Source organism: Barbatula barbatula, assembly GCF_947034865.1.
Source record: "Barbatula barbatula genome assembly, chromosome: 5".
In the NCBI taxonomy this organism is placed as follows: domain Eukaryota; kingdom Metazoa; phylum Chordata; class Actinopteri; order Cypriniformes; family Nemacheilidae; genus Barbatula; species Barbatula barbatula.
Genome location: NC_136769.1, coordinates 9,196,400 through 9,218,772, shown reverse-complemented (window position 1 = coordinate 9,218,772; position 22,373 = coordinate 9,196,400). Strand labels below are relative to the sequence as shown.

The window sequence follows — 22,373 nt, the reverse complement described above, 5'->3', positions numbered from 1 at the left end:
GAGACGGAGAAACAGTGTTATAGATAAATAAGGGATTATGGCCGATCATGGTATTAAAAAAAGAAAAAAAAACAGGCCAGCATCACCACTGATGTGCTCTTGAGTTCATTTATGTAATTCTTTGCAATATGATAATATATCTTACAATATACGTGTATATGTCTATTTTTCCACAATTCACATACTTTAAAGGGGATTTTTGCCAAATTCTGTTAAACATTGTAAACAACCACCCTAAACCGCACAAACCAGGTAATTTGTTCATTTATAACCTAAAAGTTTTTTTTCAATATTTGAGCCGACAATAAATTGAAGCAACAAAGCATATAGTTTATGTTTATTTACCAAAAAATGACAAATGCAGTTCTTATAATATACAATTATAAAATTCCAAAAGTCTTAGGAAATGTTAAAACCATTTGGCATAACAATGCTGCCTCACATTCACGCAGTTGCGTGTATTTGTGCATGTCTCCAGTCCGCTGCTTTGCATTTCTAAAGAAATAGACTGGCGACAGCTGCCGGATGTAATCAATGCGTAATGGAGGTCTTTTGGCAACATCTGCCACAGAGGTTGATCTGTCTAGAAACACTTGATAAAGTAATACAATACATTAGCAACAATTGTTGAGATGTCTGGACACTAATGTTTTAAACAAATGCAAGATTTGATATCAAGTATAACAAATAGTCAAATTGTTTGTGTCAACAATGTCAACAGCAGATGTTTTGTTGCTGTGGCACAGGGTTAGCAGACCTGCTTGATAAGTGTTAAGCAGATGTGATGCAGAGTTCGTGGAAATGTGCGATCATCTGCTGAGATTAAGGAGATTAACAGATTACAGGATTTGATATTTTCTCTATTCCGTTATAAAGGTTTTCACGTTAATGTTTTTTTCAAACCATATTATAATCTTTCAATGTCAGGATTATCTGTCTAATCATCTCACGTAGGTCACGGATGCAGAAATGTCAGTTTTTCTTTTGATGCTGTCATTTTTATTTTGTTCACCTTAAAATGTTTTAAATGTCTTTGTGTTTGCAACGAATATTAATCGAGTGGTATTTAGTTTAAAGAATAATATTTTAAACAAAAGCACTTTTTAAATTGAAAATTGTTTACAGTGGTTTTAACATTTGTTGTGGCTGTATGGTTGGCTGGATGAGAGTGAGACTCCCAGTCTGGCCCAGTCTACAGACAGGATAATTATCATTTTTATTTGGTACGGTATCTCATTATTCCATTTATAAAGTAAACTGTGTCAGGGATGTGTTAGAGGGAGAACCCAAGTGCAGGCAGACACGGGGATGACTGGGTAACAATAAGATTTTAATAATAAACACAAAACAAAAACCCACAAGGGATTAAAACAGGACAAGATAAACAATAGTTATAAACAATTGTTATAAACAATAGTTACAAACAGGACACAGAAACACTAAGGACAAGACTAAACTAACTCACGATGCCGTAATAAGACTAAACTAACTCACGATGCCGTAATAAGACTAAACTAACTCACGATGCCGAAATAAGACTAAACTAAATCACGATGCCGTAATAAAACTAAACTAAATCACGATGCAGTAATAATCCAAGGCATACAGCGTACAACATACAAAGTACAATGAACGAGCACAGGACATTGAACACGAGGATGTTTTAAAGGGAGACAGACAAAGGATAATTAACAAGGGTCAGGTGCGGGTACTGAAACACGAAAGCACATGGCAAGTCAGAATCAAAACAAAGCCATGTCTTTCTCACACAAAACCCAAGGCTATGCCATGACTCCGCTGCAAGACATGACATGATAGCGGAATCATGACAAAATTGAGTCATTTTCCATTTTCTTTTCCATTTAAATGAAGAGCCAGTCAGTCAAATTTTACTCTTTAAATTATCTTTTTATTCAAAATATGCATGTAGAAACGCACACACACATTTACACACAGATGCACTAGAGTAATTAAACTTGCATAGACTATAGATTGGAGATTATAGATGCGATTTGTCATTTTTCATTTTGTCTGATGAGCTGAAGTAAAGCTGATATGATCAAAGTACAGCAATATCATAAACATGGCATGAATACACACATGAACACACACCCCAAAAATATCATAAAACTGAAGCAGCCACTGAAACAGTTTTGACATCATAGAGTTTTTATTGTATAACAGTCAGGGTTTAAGGTCCATATTACAATGAAGTGAAACAAAGTAGCACTTAAAGAGTAAGCAGTAAACAAAGCGTGGCACAGAATATTGTTCCACAGATTTGTAGTCTGTTTAAAGTATATTGAATATCTTGGAGGATTATGATAGTTTTGATGGTTTCTTCTGCAACAATCTTCTCAATTTTTAGACATCATTTTGACAAACTCTGCAAGAGAGAGATAAAAAACCCACAATTATAACCAGTATATTATGCAAACATTTTCCCAAGATGTGAGATTATCAGTATCAGATGTTGAAACAGTAGCAACGATCACCTAAAATGCATCATTAACATTCCTGCCGAGAAAAAAACCCTAAAGTAGATAGCCAGACAAAGGCTTTTTGTATAAAAATGTTGTTTCGGGGTCATGGGGTGTGTTTCCCCAAGGACATCTCTCATTTGGCAAAGTCAGTTCGAGCTTCAACAGCAAGTGTGTTCAAATAAGAGGTCAAAGTAACATGAGATCATGTGTGTCACGTTCAAGAAAGCGGTCACACTACACTGATCTGTTGGTATAATTACTGTAACACTTCCCCTGCCCTGAAAGAACAATCTCAAAACTTCAGCAATAACTGAATAAGGTCAGATTGAATAATGCACCTTTCATGCATGTAGAAACATTCCATTGGACTGTCTAGCTATTAGCAGGTGATATCGCTTAACAAGAAGCGACTGTATCTTTAAGTGTAATCCGGCAAAAACAATTCCACAATTACAATAAAAATTACAACAAAAAAACTTTTACATTTTAATAATACATCTATTCATGAGAGAAAATGTCCCACTCTAAATTTTGAGGGGCTACATAATTAAATTTTATTTAAATGGACACTATTTGTGTGTTCAATAATAAGACAAAATATAACATTTTCTACCTTCAAAATCAACAGTCCCATCTCCATTGTTGTCTGCTTCTCTGACCACGGCCTCAATTTCCTTCCTGTTTCCCGTTTCACCTAGTAACTTTAGCATCGCATGCTTCAGTTCTTCTATTGTGATGGCGCCGTCACCGTCTATATCAAACTACACACACATTTAAAAAATAAGAAATATGGAATAGTTGTAGAATTTTATGAACTTGAAAAGTACTATTTACCTCCTTAAATGCTTCTTTTAACTCATTCAGTCCAATCATTCCAGCTGTTTCCGCCAGCAGCTTTGGCGTCATGAGGTCAACAAAATCTTGAAAATCAACTTTTCCACCAACTGCACAACAGACATTGAGACAGGTTAGCAGAGAATCAAGAACAAAGTAAGTGATCAACGTATGACAAACAAATAGATGAAACCTCCATGGATTTAGGATAATCTACAGGGCAGCAACCAGATTGGAAAATCACAAATTACAAAAAAGGACAGATGTCTTACGGTTCATGTTGATGTTTTGACTAAGTTCAATCAGTTCCATCTCAGTAGGCATGTAGCCCATCGTCCTCATCAGGTTGCCCAGATCTTTACAACTGATCAGACCATCTTTATCCTTATCGAACTCTTCAAATGCCTCCCGTAACTCTGCAACACACACACAGAGCACACACAGAAACATTAACATATCATAAACGACCAGGAATAAATGGTGGGATACAAACATCTGTTGAAAGTCTATGATTTTTTTGCTGGCACTGACACATGCAAGATGCTCTGTAAGGATTGAGGTGAGATAACATGAATCACCATGTTTTACATGAATGTGTGGAGTCCATGCCACCTCAATTCTAATTCTGTCTTTAGAGAAAAAGGGGGCATACCAAACACTATAGGGAATTCAATATATAATGTTTTTAGCTTTTTACTGCTTACTTACTGATAATATAACTTGTACCACAGATTGTATTTCAATTTACCAACTGAAGGTAAACATTAACAATAAACAGTTGTTCATTCAATCATATTGTATTTAAGATTTTTATTTAAGAAAAAACTAATCAAATTGTATTTTAGAAGAACATTAAAACACAAACAAGTATTTTATTTCAGACCAAGGCAGTAAAATGCATTACTTACCGTCTATTTCCTCATCAGCCAGCGGTCGGTCCTGTAATACGGTTACTGTTAGTTTCTGTACATTCATCAATGTTAAGTAGGTTATTCACCAGCAGTATTGAATTCAGCAAAACTAAGCTAACTTTTATGCCATATATAATGTAGGTAAGAAGCTGATGTTATTGTCAATTGAAACCATTGAAAATCTCCTGCAAAGAATTACCTGCTGGAACTGAATGGACAGATAAAAACTTACAATGGTTTTAGCTCCTCGTAGGAAAATGCATGCTGGTCCCAGACTCATTTCTGACAGCCTCTTATGTTTACTTTCTGTTTAAATGTGTTAAAGTACAAATTAGTATTTGGTCAAACAAAATACACTTAAAAATAAAAGCAATTAAGGGTTCTACAGAGCAATGCTATAAAAGAACCATTCGGTTAAAGCTTGTCTTCTTTCTTATTTTTATATAGTCGAACAAACTTTGTTATCCAGGAATATCACAACACTGATATTATTGGTTCAAAAGAAACATGCAGACTGGCACAGCAAGTCATGGTTTATAAAAGTATGTGTCTAAATGTAAATGTATTGAATTAAAAGTAAGAAATGTAATTCAACTCTAAATTTTATTTTAACTTTTACTAGCATAGATCTGTTATTTTGCTCAAACTAAAATAAAGAACCACATTTCTAATAAGTTCCAAATTAAAGCCCATCACTCACCTGTTTCCTCAGTTCCTCTCTGTTATGCAGACAGTGCAAGTAAAGCACCAGTGCTCAGTTTTCTTCTGGTTTGTGTCTCTCTCCCTCTCTTCACGTTACTATGAGGAGGAGCCAAAACAACCTTCATCAATGTCAGTCAACAGTTTCTGAATTATTCAATGAGAGAGAGAGAGAGAGAGAGAGAGAGAGAGAGAGAGACAGAGAGAGAGAGAAAGAGAGAGAGGTGGATTCTCGAAGGTTTTTGATATTTTAAATCACTGATATGTTTCAATATCTGTTGTTAAAAATAATATTCACTTCAGACTTGTATATAAATGTTTTCCTACAAACACAAAACATGCTCTAAATTCATTTCCTGTATTTGTACTTTTACTTCAAATGTCACGTATCATAAAGCTTACATGTGTGTTTTGCATTGGAGGTTTATGTAAGCATCATATGATGACATCATAATACTACTGACACATGTTCAAATTGGTCAGTGAGTTATGTAAAATGTTAATGCTCAGCATTTTCTTGAATCCTGAAATGTGTTTGCGTAACAGTGGCCAGTAATCCCAGAGCTGGCCGCGCTCATCACCAGTACTAGTATGTCTTGTAAGATTAACAGCCCATATTTGACAGAAAAGAGAGAGAGCCAGAGTTAGTCTGAAAAGAGGATTAGTAATAGTCGATAAAAAAAATATTGTCTGATTAGAACAAGTATATCGACAAGAGACATTTGAAAAGGGTTGTGAAAATGTTCTTTGTGCATAAATGGAAGATTATTATTTGTATTAATATTTTGTTGTACAACAGAGTACTAAAGACTGAGGACACGGTTCAACATAACCAGTGACCCCATCATTTTCCATTAACACTCTGTAATTCTAACCCTCTACTTTCATGACGCCAGCATTATTTCTAAACACATTATCCAAATTCTCCCCTCCACTGTGTCTCTTTCTCTTTGTGTCTTCGTCTCATGTATTTGTTATTTTATAGCGGGCCCTGAACCCCTCTGACATTCTATCCTTCTTACAGGTTTCAATGCACCATAATAAAATGGTGACAGAGGAGACCCCCCCTTCCGTCTAGGTCTCTATCTGGACATTGAGTGACTGCAACTGCTTGCAGGGGGGGGGGCACGCCAGTGACTCACCAGCGACTGAAATGTTTGACTTTAAACAAATAGTTTTATTTGTAATCACATCAGTTAAGTTCATCACATACTTAATTTGCACAAAAGTCATTAGATGCATTGTTGGCTATATGCATGCAAGTAGTCCGGTCGTATACAGCATATTGTTTTCAGTGTGTGCTTCACAGGTCTGAAAATAAATGTACATCTGATGTAATAAAACAATGTAGCGAAGGCATGAGTCACACTTGTACAGTATATACGGAGAACCATCACAGTATACATTATAGAGGTCAGGAGAGGAGGAAGTCAGGCACAAAAATTACATAACACGAGTGCAGGATTTTTTAGGACAGGCACAAGTCAGTTATAAGATGTTCGGAAATTGTTGTTTGTATGACATCACAGTATCTCTGTACTCAGAATCACAGAGCACACGTAATCTATAAAACTGTCTGATCAGTATTATTGGTTGTAGCCTACGTTGATAAGAACATTTAGGAAACTGCTGTTTTAAATGAACGTTTGTGTTGAACAATGACACACATGCTGAATATGCAGAAATTGACTGGTACATATTCACAGTGTGTCCTTTTACACTTATTACATTTTGGTGTTTCACCATGGAGCAGGGGTTGGAACTACTGCTCAGGGGCGAAGATGTAGTCCAGAGCCTGTCTCTCTGCTGCAGCCACATTTGGATGCCAGAGATCCACACTGAAGATGACCCTGGGACCGTCTTCAGCTCCCCCTAGTTGACAGACACATAAATACGTTGGTTACATCTCTGGACATTTTTTTTCTAAATTTAGTTGTTGTAGGAATATATATAGGTAAAATAGCATCTGTTGTTCAATTTTGTGACAACATTTCTTCCAAATTCCAAATATATATATTTTTTGCAGAAAATGAAAAATGGTTAAAATAACAAACAATATCTAATGTTTTCAGAATGGCCACATTAAAATACTAGTAAATGTATAAAGCTTTCCTAACTCAGTGGTTAGAGCATGGCACTAGCAACACCGAGGTCATGGGTTCGATCCCAGGGATTGCATATACACAGAAACAAATGTATAGTATAATGCAATGTAAGTTGCTTTGGACAAACACATATGCCAAATGCATAAATGTAAATTTAGATTTAGTCTTTTTGCCGTGTCTATAGTTGATTCTTTAAGAACTTCTTTTACTTTGTCATTCTTAGTGAAAGAAACAGTTCACCCAAAAGGAAGATTCTCTCTTCATTTACACACTCTCAAGTTGTTCCAAATCTGTGTACATTTCTTTGTATTGATGTACACGAAGAAAGTTCTTGGCCACCATTGACTACCATAGTAAGGAATTTTGCTTTATACATTACTTTGTTCTGTTGAACACAAAAGAAGACATTTTGAAGAGTGTAGGAAAGCAAACAGTTCTGGGGCACTTTTGACTACTATTGTAATTTTCCTACTGGTCAATGGTGGTCAAGAAGTGTTTGGTTACAAGCTTTCTTCCAAATATCTTTCTTTGTGTTCATCAATACAAAGAAATGTATACACACTTGAGTGTTGTTTAGAGAAAATTATGACAGAATTGTTATTTTTGGGTGAAATGCCCCTTTAAATCTAGTGTAAGATCTGTCTGTTACAACTTTCATTCTTTAATTTAGAATAATTATAACCTATAAAGGTTTGGACAGAGTAGCTTTCTAACCATTGTGTGAGACAGTGTGCAGGAAGGAGTCATCTACTAGGAGGCAGTGTCCCTCTGACCAGCATTGTGGCTCGCCACCCACCACCAGCTCACATTGAGCAGGTGTTTGAAGACCTAAATAAGAGATATACAGAGTAAACCATAACCAAATTTCCAAGACATAAATGTAAACAATCTAGAAAAACCTATGAATGACCAACCACTAATACGATCCTTACTGTGTCTAACATATGAGTATTGTAATACCTCAGGTATAAATTTTATTTATATTAATTTGATGTTTATAGTTACAGCCTGATAAGCACATAGAAATGTAATGACCACCTCAACATCAGGCACTACTTGCAGGCAGTCGTATAAAATGTAACATTTCTTCTGTCATGTACCAAGCTGGCAGCGTAGACGGGTGTTTGTAGGACCGTAGGACCCTCCAAGTGTGGTTCCAGGGCCCAGGAGCCAGAACCCAGCAGAACCCAAAGAGTTACTATTGATGAAGGTTCTGAGAGACAGGAGAGTTCGATATGTACAAGGACATGCACGGCAGTTACTGGCCACACACGCCCCAGCATTATAGAGAGGGAACACAGCCTGGCCCTAAGAGATAAATAAATGACAGATATCGTGTCTTCAGACATGAGTGTATAACTGCTGAAAATCTGTTTGTGTTAATGGCCTTACTGCGTTCTTATGTATTGATTATGTGAATGGTATGAACAGGATGGATCCAATACATTCCAAAACAGTAAAAATATTGATTAAAATATTTTATGGAGAGAAAGACAGACAGTTAATGTGAAAGACTCTCTGGAAGATGTGAGTGCAAGAAAAAGGATTCAGAGGTGATACAAATTGTGTCTTTTAAAGGAACCGCTCCAAAATTAGAATTTTGACATATAAAGTAATTTCCTAACACATGTGATGGTTATGACAGTTGATTGTGATCATGTTTGTAAAGAAGCACATTTCTTTTGAATCATCAACATTTTGTTACTTTTGGTCCTTGGTAAGTCCACCCAAACTTTGTATCAATTCCCCTCTGGTAGACTGCCTGGAACTCAGCGAGGATTATGGGATAGCTGGCCTCCAGAACCTCAATGTCATGACGATGAGCATCCCTGGGAAAGAAAGGGATGCTGGGAACATCTGGGAGGTAGAAGAGATGAGGCTTCTGAATGGACGGGCGTTCAGTGATTTTAGCCTAGGCAGCAAGGAAATCAGTGATGGTTTATATTTTACAATACAAATTGTATGCAGGTAAATGAAAAGCCCCCAAGTGAAAAGGATAGTTCACCCAAAAATGATTTTTTATTGAAGTGAAAGTTCACCCAAAAATTTAAATTCTGTCTAATTCATCTTCTTGTCAGGGACGGCAGATGGAAAATAGCTTTTGCTAACTCTGGTACAAAACATCTTTTCGTAAGATTAATGTATTTTGTACGATGTCCCTGACAAATAAACAAATTAAATAAATAAATACATTTAAAACCTGCATAAATTTCTTTCTTTTGCAGAACTCAAAAGAAGATATTTTGAAGAATGTTGTCAACTGGCCCCCATTCCCTTGCATTGGTTTTGTGTTAATACAATAGACGTGAATGGGGGCCAGTGACCAACCAATTTGGGGCTCCATTGACTTCCATTGTATTGACAAAATAACACTGAAACATTTCTTAAGATATCTTATTTTGTGTTCCACAGAAAAGGGAGTTATATAAAGGTTTTAAATAACATGAGGGTGAATAAATGATGATGATGATCTATCCATTTCCAAACTCTGACCTGATTGCGCAGACCCTTGTGAATGCGACCCATGCCGGCCCAACTGTAACGTTTTGCGTATTCCTGCAGGGCTCTGTACAACTTCCTGCTGTCTGCCGCGACTTCATTGGGGAAAGGGGCATGGCTCAACACAGGTGCCAGGTAGCTCTCAGGCCCATCCTCTTCCTCCACTGCTTCCATGCCGATCGCCGCGGATGTTTTAGGTGCAGAGTGCCCGGGGTCAACAGGCGATCGGCTGGATGACCGGGAAAAAGACGAGCTGGTTTTGTGCAGTCCAGAATGACACGGTGGGTCAGAACCAACACGGTAGCAGTACCATAAAAAGAGGAGAAGGACGGTCCAGAGGAGCCCGCTTAGGGGGGGACCACCCAACAGTGCGCATGGGGGAAGAGGCACTAAGTCCAGAGACCAGGACATAATGCTGAGAGAGTGAGCTTTAGAGAGACAGAGAAAGCCAGTATTAAAATTGAATTATCAGGAGATTGATACAAACGCATTTCTCACGAGCAGGCTCCAGCAGACGCCTGGTTGTCTTCTTTATGCTATGAACTAAATGACCAGCACTTGTTACATGATAGGCCTACTTCTTCAGACTACAGAATCAATACACTTTGACTTATTACCATTCGGAAATACAATTCAGCCGAGCACAACAATCATAGTTACAATTTCTGGGATAAAAAATACCATGGGCTTACCTATACGCAAAATCTCTTGCACTATTGCATAATGATTCCTTCTGCAGTCAGTTTATATGTTCGCGTTCATTCGACGTACGCACGTAGCATGGCACATTGATTTCCGGGAGAGTGACGACGGATGTGGGTCGAATGTGAACATTCAAGCAATTACGTAACGCAAAGCTTGTGTACCAGTTCTCCACACCTTACTCAATCTTAGCTCACAACACGTCTGTCGGTCTTATTTCCAGTCTGCAGCCCTCAGTGGATTCCGCATTCAGTGCTTCCGTAAAGACGGGTGAACGACTCTTCCTTTACGGAAGATACCAAACATATTTTATTACCTTTGTTCACGTGCTGACGCATTAACATTTACAAGTCACTCTTTGCTAAATAGTTAAGCCTTCCTTGGAATCTGTTTCAATCGAGATCCTCGGGACACGCGGGGCAAGTTTCAGCACCGAGATTCTGGACAGCTCCTATGAAGAACGCCGTCTCTGTCGTAGCGCAGTTCGACCACTGCGCGGCGCTACGCATGTGAACACAAAATACCCTCAACCCAACTAAACACATTGACAGTCAACGCGTCAACCAAACGGGTAGCAACAACCATCTTTGCCCGTTTCAGTCACCTGCGAGCCCGCCTCAGGCCTAGACGGACAGAAAGATCGCATGAAAATAATACAGAGCTAAGAACGCATGATAACGAATTGTTTTCCGTGCATTGGAAGGTGTATTGTGTTTTTCGGGGTTTTAAATTTAAATGGAAAACGCATTGACGCTGACGAGGGCGGGAGCGTGCAAATGATTATTTAAGAGGCGTTTGACGCGCTACGCCAGTTGTGGTATTTTGGAGGGGGTTGGAGGAGCGAGAGACGGAGGATCGCAAAAGAAACGCAGCAACGAGCATCGGGACTCAGGAGAAAAAAACAAACACAAAATATTTACAGGAATACCAGGAGAAGCCGACAGGATTCGTTTCGACGAATACAAAGTAGAGACTGCGTATTGCGGGTGCGTATATGTATGTTTCTCTCCGTGCGCGTCCGTTACATCAAGCGACAGTCACATGCGTAATGATGATATAGACGCATTGGTCAAATCATGTCAACCTTATATTTAACAAGTCTTAGTCAGAAAGATGTATGTTTATGTAGTCTAGACGTTTCGCTAATGCGTTTTGGGGGGGAATGGGCGTCTTGCGTCATAGACACGGATGATAGATGTTTTTGAAAAAGACGAGGGGAAGAGAATGCGAATATATTACCAGACATCCAAACGTTCAGCATCTTCCCGCATGGTTTGTTTCTGCGTTTATAGAACCACATTCAGCGTGTTTTTATATATTCGGCTTAACTGTTAACAGTTATTATGAAGCTTTTTATCGGCATTGGTGTGTGCGGTAAATACTAAATGAGGCTCCTGGTGGCGACTGGGCCACTGGCAGCCAAGACCTGCTCACCTGGGTCTTGTGTTAGTGGTGACATCATTGATGGGTGCATGGGCACGGCAGGGGCCATATTTCTCGTGCACTTTCATGGCCCCCAGGACCACGCCGGGACAATACGATTAAATTCGACTCTGGGAGAATGTTTTGCGGGATGACACATTTGCGAGCCATTAAGGAGCAAATAATAATACATAAATAATCACTGTAGTCATAAAAATGATTAACTTCATCTTTAGGATCACTTTGCCACAGTGTCTTGATATTTTGCTTTTTTAATAATTATCTTTATTATTGCATTTACATGTGTGTTTGCTTGCATCTAGGTTGTCCTCCCATATTAAAAATGGTGTCCACAGTTTTCGCTGTGACACTGTATGTCACACTGCTGCATCTGGCCTCAGGTAATGTGCACAAACATGTGTGAGAATCTTTAACTCTTCAACACAAGTGAATGCACATAGTATATGTTTTCTAAAAAACAGAAAGAAGCAAAGCTTGACACATTTCTTGGTTTTAGGCGCATCCTTGGGGACATCAGACCCTGAAGATCTGGCCACCGTGACCTCTAGCCCTCGCCCCTTGGCAGAACTCATCCATGCTGCACTTATGAGTAAGGACTACCTTGGCAACACACCTGGTAGCAGAGGTTAGTCTTTTCTGAAGATAACCTGAGCTACCTGTTGAACTCAGTTCAATATGGAAGGAAACATCTATATTGAGCTATTTTTCAATCTCAACCTACAGATACAACAACCAACCCGACCCAGGCCGTTCCTTCCATCAGAGAAGCAGACGTCACTTCAACAATGATGTCGCCAGGTATCCTCACTACAGCAGTGACCTCATCGGCCGCACCTCAAGTTGCCCAATCAGGTTTTGGGAGTGGCGTGACATCGCCACCGGCAGAGGAAGAGACCACAACCACTCTAATTACGACAACAACAATAACGACAGTGCACACACCGGGTATCATAATAAAAGGCATTTCCTACATGTATATTAATATATAGTTTGCAGATTTTTTCTTTTTGTGAAAATATACTTAAGTTAAGATATTGCATTAAAACAATCAAATGCAATTTGGAAATGACAGAACAATTCTGAATGAAAAATTCCTGTAAATAGCAAGTCTTTGCAACCAAAGGCTCTTTCTCTTTCTCTCCAGTGCAATGTAACGCCAGTCTGTCAGGAATTGAGGGAATAGTCGAGTCCCCTGATCCACTCTCCTCCTCATCCCTATTTTCTCCCTTGGAATGCACATACAGCATCAGTGTTTATCCTGGATATGGTGTTGAGATACAGGTATGACAGCCTCACCGTTACCAAGGTTTTCACTGTAACCCCAAATAGCCTCTTTGTAGTTCACCTTAGTTACTGGCTGCTAACAAAAACTCAGCTTGTTGGCATTTGCATGGACGATGCCACTCTAATTAGTTCTCAAATCTTTGCCCTTGAAACAATCTGAGTAAATATCATCATTACTTGTTGTCATGGTTACACAATCTGTCTCAGGTGAACAAAGTGAACTTGTCCAAAGAGGAATCACTTACCATTTTTGAGCTGGGTGGGCCGGTACCAGAGGTTTTGGCCAATAAGACTCTAATGAGCGAAGGTCAGGTGATCCGTAGCTCAACCAATCAAGTGCAGATTCACTATAGGAGCCTGAAACAAGCCAATCATGGCTTCTTCAGCTTTCACTATCAAGGTATCACGTTCTAATGAAAGTTTACAATATTGTGTATAAGATGATTCAATAAATCTGTATTGCAAGAGAAAAATAGTAATGCTTTTTGTTATTACAATCTAGCATTCCTTCTGTCCTGCTCATTCCCACTGTCCCCTGAGGGCGGTGGAGTGACCGTGACAGATATTCACCCTGGTGGTCAAGCTCACTTTCATTGCGATCCTGGATTTGAGGTCAGAGGTCATGAGGTAGCAACCTGTTTAAACTCCACTCGGCCAAAATGGAGCACCCCGGAACCTCAGTGTGTGGGTAGGTTGCACTAAATTTCAAAAAGTTTAATTTCGCTTCCCCTCCTCCGTTTTGACTTCCTTTTGGTTACTTGGGGTTACAAGCTTAAGTACTACTGGCAAAGTACTACTTCTAGTATACATCATATAATGCATGGTATACTTCTTCTTCTAGTATATATTTGGATAATGTATTTGCATTAGGGATGCACCGAAATGAAAATTCTGAAATGAAAATGTATTCTAAGGCTGAATACTAATAGGCTTTTCGTATTTCTTCTCTCAATTTTTTCACTATTGCATAACCTGAATGCATTGTTACCTGACTGTCTTAACTGTTACTGTTCTCTCAGAAGGTGCATGCTCAGAATTTACTAAAACAAGTTGTTTAGCACAGGGAAATGTGTGCACGCGACCACTGTATGATGTCAAAGGATGTCGCGAGTGGCAGGGCTACTATCAGACAGTCAGCTCCATTCTATAGTACACAAGTACCGACCGGTTTCATCGGTATTGTGAACGATTTCATTCATGCTCTCTCTTAAAGGATTAAGGCACACATTTTACTTTTTGTTATATAAGAGGTAGTCGAATTCAAGCAAACATCCTTTAAAGCGACAATATGGAAGAGTTTTGTTACGAAATATCCAAGAAGCACTTGCACAGTGTGATATATTTCATGCAGTTGTGTACTTACATTATCCCAAATGTTTCAGAGAATGTGTAAATCTAGATAAATTCCTATTTTAAATAATGGCCCGTCCCTTGTCTCCCTTGTATTTGTCTCATACCAGTGACTTAAATTATTATAAATGTAGTTTACTTTTTAAATGACGACTATATGACATATATAAACTCGTGAAACTTTGTAACATTACGCTACCAAATCAATTGACAAAGCATCAATATCATTCGCAGTTGCTGGACATTTGGTGCATCCCAAATTTTTCTAAACAGTGCTGCATTAAAGGTACACCATATCAAATTGTATACATAAAGAAACAAATAGGATTATTTAAGTTTATGTAAACATTTACATAGGACTCCAGTAATAGCATCGGCTTAATGGTAAAATAAGCTATAGCTTAAATATGTATAGTATAATAAGTTGGTCGCCTCATGGGACCATTCAAATACCACTTTATCTCAGTAACCACTGGTCACTTGTGGAATATTATAAAATGTCTATAAATATTGGTCGATAAAACCTTTGCTGCGCCCATGGCACAAAACATTTTGTAATTATTGCCACGTGGTAAGCATCTGTGCATGCACTCTGTTAAAGCTGTATCTTGTGGAGGATGGATCAGAAATGCTACTGTGGGCCGTATACTCTCTCCGACTCTCCCCTCCGCAAGTAACCATAGCAGCGGCAGCAACCTGAGCTGCCATTGGCTGCTGGAGGCCAAGGAAGGACACAGGCTCCACCTCCACTTTGAGAGGGTGGCTCTTGATGAAGACAATGATAAGTAAGTAGCCTGTCACTCAGGTGTTTTTGTGTATGAAGTTTCTTACTGTAAATTTTAGTCAGGAAAGCAACTTTGAAACTATAGTTTAGTCAAGGAAGAAGTGGTTTCTCTAAGCTTTTCCACCAGCAACATTGTGACGTGCGATCTTGAGTTTCCTAGAATCACTCTGTTCTCTAAATGTCACAGTGTACTCTGTAAACCCTCTCCTTTTTAGATTGATTGTGCGCAGTGGGAATTGCTCTACAGCTCCTCTTCTGTTCGACTCGGATCTTGATGACGTTCCAGAGCGAGGAATCGTGAGCGAGGGAAATTCTCTCTTTGTGGAACTCACTGCAGACTCTTCATCCATTCCTCTGTTGCTGGCGCTCCGCTATGAGGGTGAGGCGCTAAGGGAGAGAAAGAGAGTGAATGTCTGTATGTGCATTAGAGAGGAAGAAGATTTGTCAGAAATATGAACACAAGAGAGATTAGTAGTTCTTATATATTATGTAGCTGTCGCAGGTGTGCCGTGACCACATGCATATTGTACACAAACTGGAAAGTTCTTTCGCAGTCTGGCAATCTCTTTGGATGACTTTACAGAACCTCTGGGAGACACAGGGCTCACAATGTTTTTTTTTATTGGTCTGCTGTAAACAGTCATATTTTTTATAAAGGGATAAGTTAAAGAGATAGTTTACACAAAAATGAACATACTTAAACATAAATGAACATACATTTATTAAACCTTATGTCAATCCAGACCCATGACTATTTAGTTCCTTTAAAGAATGTATTTTGACTGTATTTTGAAGAACCACCAGTGAACCCCTTGACATTGTATGGACACAAAAATTATTTATAAAAAGACATGTATTAAAATATTTTCTTTAGGTCACATTGGTTTAGACTGGCATTATGTAAATAGACTGTTTTTCATTTTTAGGGTGAACTTTAACTAGAAAACCACAATTGTATAAATTATATATACTTTGTTTCTTGGTTATGGCTTTTAAATAAGTCTTTGCTTGTACTTTTAGTCAGACCGAATGTTCAAACAATTTCTTAATACAATGCCAGTGTTTAAATATTAGTTTTTCTCCACATCTTATGCCATTCAGTGAAAAGTTCTGGCCAAACAAGATCACATTTGCCTCTACTTCATCATATTATTTTCAGCACTACTCACACTTTTATTATGATTGTAGGCGAAATGTTTCATATAAAGCTTTTACAAATTCCTTCATCCTTACTCCATACCTTTCTAATGTTTCTTAACTGTCTTTCTCTGCCAGCCTACGATGGGGAACACTGTTATGAACCATACCTGCCTCACGGCAACTTCAGCAGCAGTGACATCACCTTCCCGTTGGGTACCGTAGTAACCTTCTCATGCTCTCCTGGTTTCGTCATGGAACAGGGCTCAGGAGTTATGGAGTGTGTTGACCCCAGTGAACCTCACTGGAATGAGAGTGAACCTGTCTGCAGAGGTATGACATCAAATATCTATCATTGCATCAGAGCAACATCGCATGAGACGTGTATAGTTTTACAGTTGTGTTAATAGTCTTGTAGATACAAACACATTCGAATGCTGTTTCACTATGTTGTTTACTCTTTATTTGCTTAGCTTTGTGTGGTGGGGATCTGACAGACCCAGTGGGAACAGTGCTGTCACCTGATTGGCCACAGAGCTACTCTAAAGGCCAGGACTGTCTGTGGCAGATACACGTCAGCGAGGACAAGCGCATCGAATTGGATGTACAAATGTAGGTGTTAGTGTTTGTATGTACATTTTTAAGACTATAGAGGCTAACCCTTATCTTCACTTCCTTTTGTGTGCAGATTGAACATCCGCCATAATGACGTTTTAACTATATTTGATGGACATGACCTGATGTCACATGTAATTGGACAATACCTGGGCTCAAGAGAGAGGTTCAGGGTTGTATCTGGGGGTTCAGAGGTCACCATTCAGTTTCAGAGCGATCCAGACGACTCCACATTTATCCTCAGCCAGGGCTTCCTGATTCACTACAGAGGTAAAAATCATATCAAAGCAGCTGTAGTTGTGCAGTTTATGTAGTTTACAGTGGTGATCGGTGCCTCCTCTTCATGGGAAGCAGTAATGCAAAGCTTGCATGTAGCCCGTCATGTGCATTGTGCATCATGTCAAAAAATGGTGCCTGCTGCAGACGTGTTAATAGATGTCATTTACTTTTTTTTCTTTTGCAGAGGTGGAGCCTAATGATACGTGCCCTGTCCTACCACCAATCGAGTTCGGCTGGAGCAGCTCCTCTCACCCGTCCCTGGTCAGGGGCAGTGTGCTGACCTATCAGTGTCAGCCTGGCTATGACATTGTGGGCTCTGACATAATCACCTGCCAATGGGATCTCTCCTGGAGTAACAACCCGCCCACCTGTGTGAAAAGTGAGATGAGTTAAATGAATTTATTGTTATTACAATATAATACAAATATACACATATTTAATAATTATAAATAATTATTATTCATTACATATTAATATAAAAATATACAACAATACAAAAAATAATACAAAAGTATTGTGATATAGTGTATAATTTTAACTTTTCAACTTTCCACATATCGATGATTGATGATTTATTGATTGATTATTTTTATATTCTGTGTCCCTTTTTATCCTTCTTTAGTCCAGCAGTGTCCTGATCCAGGTGAGGTGGTGAACGGAGCACGTTCAGTACATCCCGAGTCTGGTTTTACTGTGGGAACCGTTGTACGTTTCACATGTAACCAGGGTTATCAGTTGGAGGGTCCGAGTCAGATCTCATGCCACGGCAGGGACACTGGCATGCCCAAATGGAGCGACCGCGGCCCCAAGTGTGTCTGTGAGTATGTGTGATACGTTAACATCACATCTCATTTTTACTTCATACCTTTACATTTAAAAGGGACCTTGAAAACTAAACATGGAATGTCATCTTTGTAATGTGTGTTGTGTGCATTTCATTAATAAACAGTAAAATATGATCCATGCCCAAACCCGGGGGTACCCGACAATGGCTACCAGACGCTATATAAGCACAGTTACCAGGCAGGCGAGACTCTGCGTTTCTTTTGCTATGAGGGCTATGAGCTCATTGGGGAAGTCATCATTAACTGTGTCCCAGGACACCCATCTCAATGGAACAGCCCACCTCCCTTCTGTAAAGGTATGAGGAAATCAACTTGTCCACGAAATAGAGATTTTCCATTAATTTTAAGAGTCAAAATCCTTGTTTTCTATTGTTTGCAGTGGCCTATGAAGGGCTACTGGATGATCACAAATTGGAGGGTAATGATGAACATCATAGCATCTATACTATTCACATTTGTTTGATTATACAACCCAGAGTGTTACTAATGATGTCTGCATTTAAATTTCTCCTGTATTTAGTCTCTCAGTCATTAGAGGCGTCTCACCAAATGCTGAGTGAAAACATTGCATTGGCTATTATTCTGCCAATCTTATTGGTGATCCTACTGATTGGTGGAATCTATATGTACTACACCAAGTAAGTCTGTGAATTTAATAAAGCAAAACAAGTTTTTAACTTGTATCTTTTGACTGATGACTTTAAGATTTGGTTGTTTTCACTGATCATTCTCAATCTCACAGCTGCTCTTTGGTTTGCTCACACCTGCTCTTGTCTCTCTCAGTGTGTGTAGGTGGCAGTGGAAACCACTGTTCTGGAAGTCTCTTTCTCACACCCACTCTTACAGTCCCATTACAGTGGAGTCAGACTTCAACAACCCACTCTATGAGGCAGGGGTAAGAAGAATTTTTAATTGTTTGGGTTTGTAACTAAGCACCTACTCTGACAATTCACATTACTGATGGCTAGAATTTAGCAATTCGGCATTCCAGTGACTCACTGGTAACAGTACAGAAGAATATTGCCTTATGTCAGAATGCCCAGATTTTGGTAAAGGTATTCATTTGTTTTGTTCATTCAAACCAAATAAATTTTATTTTTATTCAATGTAAGTAAGGGATAATGGACAACCAGCAACTTTTGAGTACCATTGTAATTGTTCCTACTATGGTTATCAATGGGGTTGAAGAACTGTTTGATTACAAGCATTCATCTTTCTAGGTGTTCAACCAAACAAAAACATTTTACAACTAGAAAATTTAGAAATTCATGACAGAACTGCTATTTGGTTTAATTATTTGTAAATGTAATTCCATGTATGTTATTAATTTGGCATTTTAATTCATTTGTAATTAAATTATTATTTGTAATTATTTGTTAAACTGGCCCAGATGACCCTGTGTTCATAGTTTAAGGCAGTTGTTATTAGGGAATAATATAGATGGTTTCATCGGCTAGCCAGATGCTATCTTTCGGTCTGTGTTTGTTGATCGGTCTGGCTAGTGGCTAATAACATAATAATTTATATTTTGTTTAAAATATTAATTTATATTGACATTTTATTGTATATTAATTTGATTTAATAAACATTTAAATTGGTCATGTGACTTTGTTGCATTTATGTTTAGCCAAGCAACAGTTCTTCTACTGGTTACCCCAAATAATACTGGCTAGACCTTCTTTTAACTAGCTACCTAATGTAATTTACTTGTTATTTCTTTTGCTTGTTATCAAAAATAATCAGCAGGGACTCTATTCTTAGTGGATGTGTACCGGAAGTTGGGTTTGGGTCACAAAAGCATGCATGCACAGTAACGTTTGTATATGTTGTTGCTTGTTTACTCTGCCTAAACCTTGGAGGCTTGAAATGTGGCGGCTGGCCAATCGGAATCAAGTATTCCAGAGAACCGTTTAATAATACAATAAAGCGTAGCTGTCCTTCTGAAGCCTTGGAGATTTAAATTTGAGTTTATTTAGGAACTGGAAAAAACTAAGTACTTTTTAAATAGGTCAAACATAAAGGGTGACTAATAATAATGATTTATGGAAAAATGGAGATACAAGGTTTCAGAAAGACAGCAGTGATGTTATATTGGAGTTATAGATATGATTTCATATGATATTGTTATTTAATAAGACATTGTCCCTTTATAGTTTCAATGTAGTAAACTACTTTTGGTTAGTAGTTTACAAACTACTTTTTCAAGACTTTAGCTTGACTCTAGGCTATAATCACTTTGACTTGCAGAAGCTTGTTTTTGGCACATTTCAGCATCCAAATATCTTCCCCAACACTGCTAGGCCTTCGATGATCTAAACTAGTCAAATATTCCATCATGACTGTCAGTAAAGCACGCATGCATTGTAATTTCCTCTCTTTCCATGTAGGACACACGAGAGTATGAGGTGTCCATCTGAGACTTCTTCAAATGAATCCAGATTGTGGGTGAATGGAAAGAAGATGAAGGAATACTGTTATTTTTCTCCCCGCAAGATATTCATTGGTTTTATTATATTAGTTTTATGACATAAATCTCACTTTACACAGTCTCTCTCTCATAATCTCTTTCTCTATCAAATCACAAATGTACTGTATGTATATAACAAACAGTATGTGTGCCTGTGAATTTAGTTTTGGAAAGGACATTTTTGCAAGTACATACATCTGCATGCTTTGCGTGCATCTGTGTGTCTGTAAATATTGAATAACGGTACAGTCCGGCATGATTTCTAACAGCAGGTTTGGTGCCTTAAGGACTGTAAAATAGTAAAGGAGTAACTGTGAGAAACGGAAAGAATGCAGGATTCAGAGAGTGAGAGAAAGAGAGAGACTTCACACAACGCCCCTGCTGGAAAGACCATCTTAGAGTTTTCAAGACAGTTTATGGTGGCTGTGTGGTGGTCGACTCTAGCAAGATCTTTCTGGTTAATAAAAAAGCTTGGTGGGAAAACCAACACTCCAGCATTACACATAGTTGCCCGCATATAACCACGGCATATACTGGTCAACAATCAAGTTGGTCTTTTCAGAAGGGGTGAGACAAGTACATAAAACTATATAATCTAAAGTACAAAAACCATACGCTCACATATTTGTATCCAGACACATGCCCGCATACTCACACATACATGACAAGAACATATTGAATGTAAATATTTGGATCCAATATGGAGGCTTCTGTATACACAACTGATTCAGTGCCAAAATTCCATCCCATAATGTGACTTCACTTCATGTTTCTCTGGTTGCCATAGTACTTCACATTTTTATGTAATAATGAGGACAATGCCAGCATTTCATATTGTTCTTTGCTGTTTCTTAGAATCTCTTTCTGCTTGATGTTGAATGACCATGTTTCAGAGGAACTGAGCGTCCTCTCGCTTATGGCACGCGACGATTGTATATTTTACCGCTTCAAACTTAGAATTCACGATCAATTATACTTACTGTCATTGTTATCACAGTTGATGTTGTTGCATATGCACTATGTTGAGAAAATATAAACTGAAAACTGCTTGCTGTGATGCAGTAATCAAATTGAAATGCTTTTTATAAAGTGCATTTTTTATTATTTATCTCATGGTTTCTTGTTAATATGCAGTGAGTTTTTTTCTTTTCCACTGTGCCATTTCCAGAGCCCAAGTTGTGGGCTTTGTTACATTATAGTATTACTTGATTGTTATTTATTTATCAACATAATAAAGTTGTCATGAAGACATTATTTATTTGCTGAGATTGACGATTAAATAAAAGTCTCTGTTGGATGGTGAAAATATTTTTACATGTATTTACTGTTTATTTGTGCATAAATGCGCTTTACCCATTAGTATTTTTACGTACTTGACACAGAAGTCTGTTAGGTGGAGCAGAAGCCCACACATAACATCTTCAATTCTTTCTGATTCGCATTTCTAATACTGTTTCATATTGCCCGTTTTCACCAAGGTTGGGTCATTATTTTGATTTTATATATCATTGACTTGGCACCTCATATCAGCACCTCATATTAACAGGGCTCTCAAGTTTTGAAGACAGGCAAGAGTGACCAACTCTTGCCTGTCTCCAACCCCCCACCCAAACACAACAATGAGGGTGTTGTTGTGTTGGATCACTGAACACAATTTAACCAAATACAAAGTATTTATAAAATTTCCATTTATTCATTTTTGTGTGTGTGTGTGTGTGTGTGTGTGAGAGAGAGAGAGAGAGAGAGAGAGAGATATTATGACTTGTGTTGTTTATTGTAAGTGTTTGCTGCCTTTTTTGACTCCTTCTTTATCATTTGTGGTGTTGGTGTATCTTCCACCATATCTTCCTCTTCCACCTGCACAGTCTCTTCCTCTTGCACTGTCTCCTCCTCTTCCACCTGCACAGTCTCTTCCTCTTGCACCGTCTCTTCCACC

The 22,373-nt window shown here is 38.4% G+C and overlaps 3 protein-coding genes across 4 annotated transcripts; 1 reads left to right on the top strand and 2 right to left on the bottom strand.

Moving 5' to 3' along the window:
* Positions 1-1,891: 1,891 nt before the first annotated feature.
* On the bottom strand, positions 1,892-5,020 carry cabp5b (calcium binding protein 5b). Its single transcript, XM_079456737.1, has 7 exons — positions 4,929-5,020; positions 4,461-4,534; positions 4,226-4,256; positions 3,590-3,733; positions 3,318-3,427; positions 3,097-3,244; positions 1,892-2,386 (listed from the first exon to the last, which is right to left on the bottom strand). The coding sequence occupies exons 2-7, from the start codon at positions 4,506-4,508 to the stop codon at positions 2,358-2,360; spliced, it is 510 nt and encodes a 169-aa protein (XP_079312863.1). The 5' UTR covers positions 4,509-4,534; positions 4,929-5,020; the 3' UTR covers positions 1,892-2,357.
* A 1,066-nt stretch (positions 5,021-6,086) lies between these two features.
* Positions 6,087-10,728, bottom strand: asphd1 (aspartate beta-hydroxylase domain containing 1). Its single transcript, XM_079455605.1, has 6 exons — positions 10,224-10,728; positions 9,526-9,959; positions 8,738-8,944; positions 8,133-8,340; positions 7,747-7,860; positions 6,087-6,799 (listed from the first exon to the last, which is right to left on the bottom strand). Exons 2-6 carry the CDS (start codon positions 9,940-9,942, stop codon positions 6,690-6,692), a joined length of 1,056 nt encoding a protein of 351 aa, XP_079311731.1. The 5' UTR covers positions 9,943-9,959; positions 10,224-10,728; the 3' UTR covers positions 6,087-6,689.
* Positions 10,729-10,776: 48 nt separating this feature from the next.
* sez6l2 (seizure related 6 homolog (mouse)-like 2) lies at positions 10,777-21,739 on the top strand. Of its 2 annotated transcripts, none has more exons than XM_079456615.1 (19): positions 10,777-11,219; positions 11,979-12,056; positions 12,173-12,265; positions 12,400-12,621; positions 12,821-12,957; positions 13,168-13,360; positions 13,463-13,648; positions 14,912-15,095; positions 15,310-15,473; positions 16,370-16,564; positions 16,705-16,843; positions 16,920-17,116; positions 17,310-17,504; positions 17,748-17,942; positions 18,075-18,266; positions 18,350-18,388; positions 18,491-18,608; positions 18,754-18,865; positions 20,358-21,739. In XM_079456615.1, exons 2-19 carry the CDS (start codon positions 11,999-12,001, stop codon positions 20,385-20,387), a joined length of 2,649 nt encoding a protein of 882 aa, XP_079312741.1. In that variant the 5' UTR covers positions 10,777-11,219; positions 11,979-11,998; the 3' UTR covers positions 20,388-21,739. The 2 variants fall into 2 exon arrangements, with proteins under 2 accessions (XP_079312741.1, XP_079312740.1); XM_079456614.1 differs by having other exon boundaries at positions 12,173-12,301.
* Positions 21,740-22,373: the final 634 nt, after the last annotated feature.